The sequence below is a fragment of the Lygodium microphyllum genome, chromosome 14 (genome assembly GCF_053477565.2).
Source record: "Lygodium microphyllum isolate KBCC chromosome 14, Lygodium_microphyllum_v1.1.10, whole genome shotgun sequence".
In the NCBI taxonomy this organism is placed as follows: Eukaryota; Viridiplantae; Streptophyta; class Polypodiopsida; order Schizaeales; family Lygodiaceae; genus Lygodium; species Lygodium microphyllum.
In genome coordinates this window covers 87,008,066-87,012,528 of record NC_141148.1, presented here as the reverse complement: position 1 = coordinate 87,012,528, position 4,463 = coordinate 87,008,066, and the positions used below count along the sequence as shown (strand labels likewise).

Here is a 4,463-nt window from a genome sequence, read left to right as displayed (position 1 = left end):
CCATAGCCTGTCATGCAACAAGGTCACAGCATCAGGCTAACAACCCCGCATAGACTATTCAGATTTTCTCATCTTTGGCATTATCATCTTGCCTACATTGATTGGTGTCCCATGAGACGTGTGGAGGGAAATGTAATTTTTAGTCATCACCACTTTAAGTGCCAAAAAGTTATAAGCATTTAGATGATAAACCACTTAAAACATGTTTTTCCACAAACAACTATAGACCACACTAGTCTAGACAAGGACCCCAAGCCACTGCCCTTCAAACTTAATTACCCAAACATTCTACAATACATTCATGGAGTCAACATGCACTCCCCCCATAGCCTTTTTGGCATGAAGACCCAAATGTTCATCCCTAGAAAAAGGCTTTGGGTGGTGGCTTTGGGTGTTTACTGAATCCAGTGGACTAGCCACCGACCCCTTGAGCTGGCCCATGTAGACAGCCTTCTACAGGGACCAGTCGACTGGCCCATGTAGACGAACTTCATGGGGACATGTGGATGATGAGTGACTTCACGGCTACTGTCTGTTTGCAGCATCTGAATACTAGTAGTTTGATGGTACATAAAAAGTAAGAAAAACGTTGGTTTCAAAATAAGACACCAATGCTCATGCAGACAAATACAAAGAAGGCTTAAACTTAAACATCATGCCACAAACATAACAAAAAACCGAGAACTTAAAACCAGTGGAGCCATTTATCTTCAAGGTGACATCTCCATCCATGCACAATTACAAAGGAGTCTAGCTTAAGAATTATCATTCCATTCTTTCCATCACAGACATCTCCAAACAAGGTTACAGTTAGATATCATTTCACATGCAGAGGAACAGACCAAACAAAACATGAAAAACCAAGAACATCTTGATGCATAATAAGGCATGTCGAGGGGACCATTTGTCATCCAAGCAACCCCAGAATACTTGAGAGACATGTACAAAGTAGCAATTAAAAACTTGAAACGCCATATACACATCTGTATGGTGCAGACAAATCCACAAAGTAATATACACATCCCTGTCATGCAGACAGATACACAAAGTAGAGTGAAACTGCTAATTAATCCCCGATCCACATTCATGTTAGCAAACCAGGCAGGGCAATATATAAGCCAAGCAAGGACAACCCAACTCACGCAGAAAGTACAATGTTTAAACAAACCTGTGCAAGGGGCAGAAACTGGAAGGAAGCTATATATTTCCAATGAGCACACGCATTAAACTTATGTTTGCAGTTGACTAACAAGTCTTGCTGGTACCAGGGACAACTGATACTTCCAGCCATTATTTATTAAGAAGTCTAAGCACCAGAGAAACTGATGCAACCACAAAATAGTGGAGTACTGAGACAGTCAAAATTAGATCAGGGCTCCTCAACATCCAAGCTGTTGCAAGCAAATTACCGGCCCCCACGGAGACGCAACACCAGGTGAAGTGTGCTCTCCTTCTGGATGTTGTAATCAGCCAGGGTACGGCCATCTTCCAGTTGCTTGCCTGCAAAAATGAGCCTCTGCTGGTCAGGGGGGATCCCTTCCTTGTCCTGGATCTTTGCCTTGACATTGTCGATGGTGTCAGAGCTCTCCACCTCCAGAGTGATGGTCTTCCCAGTCAAGGTCTTGACAAAGATCTGCATGCCTCCTCTGAGGCGCAGCACGAGGTGAAGGGTAGACTCCTTCTGAATGTTATAGTCGGCGAGGGTACGACCATCCTCAAGTTGCTTGCCAGCAAAGATAAGCCTCTGCTGGTCTGGAGGGATACCCTCCTTGTCCTGAATTTTGGCCTTGACGTTGTCAATAGTATCCGAGCTCTCAACTTCGAGGGTGATGGTCTTTCCCGTTAATGTCTTAACAAAGATCTGCATGCCACCGCGCAGACGCAGGACAAGATGCAGAGTGCTCTCTTTCTGTATATTGTAGTCAGCCAAGGTCCGGCCATCCTCGAGCTGCTTGCCAGCAAAGATCAGCCTCTGCTGGTCCGGAGGGATGCCCTCCTTGTCCTGGATCTTGGCCTTGACGTTGTCAATGGTGTCAGAGCTCTCAACTTCAAGGGTGATGGTCTTGCCCGTCAGGGTTTTGACAAAGATTTGCATGCCACCCCGCAGGCGGAGAACCAGATGGAGAGTGCTCTCTTTCTGGATGTTGTAGTCCGCCAGGGTGCGGCCATCCTCGAGCTGCTTGCCAGCGAAGATCAGCCTCTGCTGATCAGGAGGGATGCCCTCCTTGTCCTGGATCTTGGCTTTGACATTATCAATGGTGTCAGAACTCTCAACCTCAAGGGTGATGGTCTTACCAGTGAGGGTCTTAACGAAGATCTGCATGCCGCCACGAAGCCTTAGGACGAGGTGGAGGGTGCTCTCCTTCTGGATGTTGTAGTCGGCGAGGGTGCGACCGTCCTCAAGCTGCTTGCCGGCGAAGATGAGGCGCTGCTGATCGGGGGGGATGCCTTCCTTGTCCTGGATCTTGACCTTGACGTTGTCGATGGTGTCGGAGCTCTCGACCTCGAGGGTGATGGTCTTGCCGGTGAGGGTCCTCACGAAGATCTGCATCCTTGTCTTGTCGCTTGAACGATTGAATGGATGGGATCGATGAGAAAACAGGCGTCTTAGCACTCGACAGAGAAAACACGAAACGTCTGAAGAAAAACAACGCAAGCAGGAGAATAAGACGTTTCGTGGTGCCTTTTATAACCAACCAATGATGAATGATGAATGATGGTGGGGCGAAGGTCGCTACGCTTTTGCTTTGTGTGCTAATAGTAATAGGTTGGCATTTTGGGTGAGCATTTGGGGCAACCGTTGCCTCTCAGCGTTCTCCATTTGCCGCCCTGCCTTTTGGTGGCTTTCTAACGTTTTACAAGAGATAGTGTGCATGTGGGCATTCGCATTGATCATGAAGCTTGCAGATGCATGTCATGCCATCCCACAGGTGCCAAAATGTAACAACAGACTGCCTGACTGATTGGATCCACCCAGTCATAGGATGCACTTGTCAAAACGATAATGACTACCCATTTTTCCCACACATGCACACACAAAAATCATCTTCAATTATCTAAGCAAGGCATTCTATTGCATGGTGTGGCATATAAAAGTAGCTTCCTTACTTGACCTTGTGCACAATGTGGTGTTGAGATGGCAAGCTCAACACGTGCGGACATTGATGAGATAAACGGCTTGGTTAGATGGGTCCACACATCTACCCTTAGCACATCGATGCTCATTATGATCCTCAAATGGCAACTGTCTTATTATATTTGGTTTGTTGCACCTACCTGTAGCTGGCATAATTATAGCGACAGTCGATTCATACAGCCAATTATGCACTGTTTGACTTAGTAGGCCACTTTCCTTTATGATGTATATTATCTATACTTTGTGTACATTGTATTGTATACAAATACTTTGTGTATATTGTATTGTGCATGAAAGAACAAGAAGAAACTAGCAAGAAAACGTTTTGGTCTCCATCTCTTTTTTTTGTGTTCTTGAGTGAGCTTCCTCTTGTGTATATGGTGTGTATTTGGTACAGCAGCTCAAGCAAGTCCCCCCACCACGCGATTCGTGATATGGTATCAAAGCGGTGCCACTGAGAGAGGCTGGTTTTGAAGGCTGAACTGGAGGAGAAGAAGCAAGGATCCGAGCAAGTAAGCAAGCAACAAATAAGAAGCTCTGCTGCTTATGCATTCATCTTATTTAATCTTTATATATGTAGTGTGCCTTGGCCTAACATGTGCTCATTGTATCATGTAGCACAATGGTAGGCTACACAGATTTGCCACCACCACCTTCTATCTTTGTGCAAGGCCTCTTGGCTTGCATCAACACTAAAGAATTCTACTAGGTATTGATTGAGTCTAATTTTGCCTCTAAATAAGTGAGAATATCCAAACTCTGAGAACTTACTAATATTACATCCAAACTCTGAGAACTTACTAATATTGCAGTTAGACTCCTCGTGCTGGCTAAAGATTTATCATATTTCACTCTCAAATCTTGCTCATGCTATTACCAAACTTAAACCCTTCAAGATAACTTGGACAATTTGGTTTAAAAAGATGAAATTAACCTTAACAATTGGATGGATTCTTCTAAAGCCATCATTAAGAATCTTTTCCAGCATGTTGGCATTCCTTTTCAAAAGGAGAATCCTAAGCCAAAAAATAAATTGGATTTTGATATCCCTAGTCCACCTAATAATACTAAGCACAAGGTCCTAATCCCCATGGACTTCTTAGAAGAAGAATTTGAATTTCTCAATTCCACATGGGAGACCCCCAAGTGGGTAAAAAAGCAAGATCAAGGGTCGTATGTTGATGCCTTCATTCCATCTTTGTTTCTAGAAATCTATTTACAAGCATGCCACCACAAGCCTTGGTCTTATGGGGTATTTATACTTATTGCACTTATCTTGCCAAAAATGTGGCTTTTATTTCTAGGTGAAAATCATATTGAGGCAACT

General features: G+C 44.3%; 1 protein-coding gene across 1 annotated transcript; it reads right to left on the bottom strand.

Moving 5' to 3' along the window:
* Positions 1-1,182: 1,182 nt before the first annotated feature.
* On the bottom strand, positions 1,183-2,660 carry LOC148025810 (polyubiquitin-like). The gene has a single exon (XM_087693052.1). It carries the CDS (start codon positions 2,549-2,551, stop codon positions 1,406-1,408), a length of 1,146 nt encoding a protein of 381 aa, XP_087549178.1. The 5' UTR covers positions 2,552-2,660; the 3' UTR covers positions 1,183-1,405.
* Between the last annotated feature and the right edge of the window lie 1,803 nt (positions 2,661-4,463).

Bases quoted from the DNA above. Each gene is read 5' to 3' on its own strand.
- LOC148025810 (XM_087693052.1), bottom strand. From the start codon at position 2,551: ATGCAGATCTTCGTGAGGACCCTCACCGGCAAGACCATCACCCTCGAG.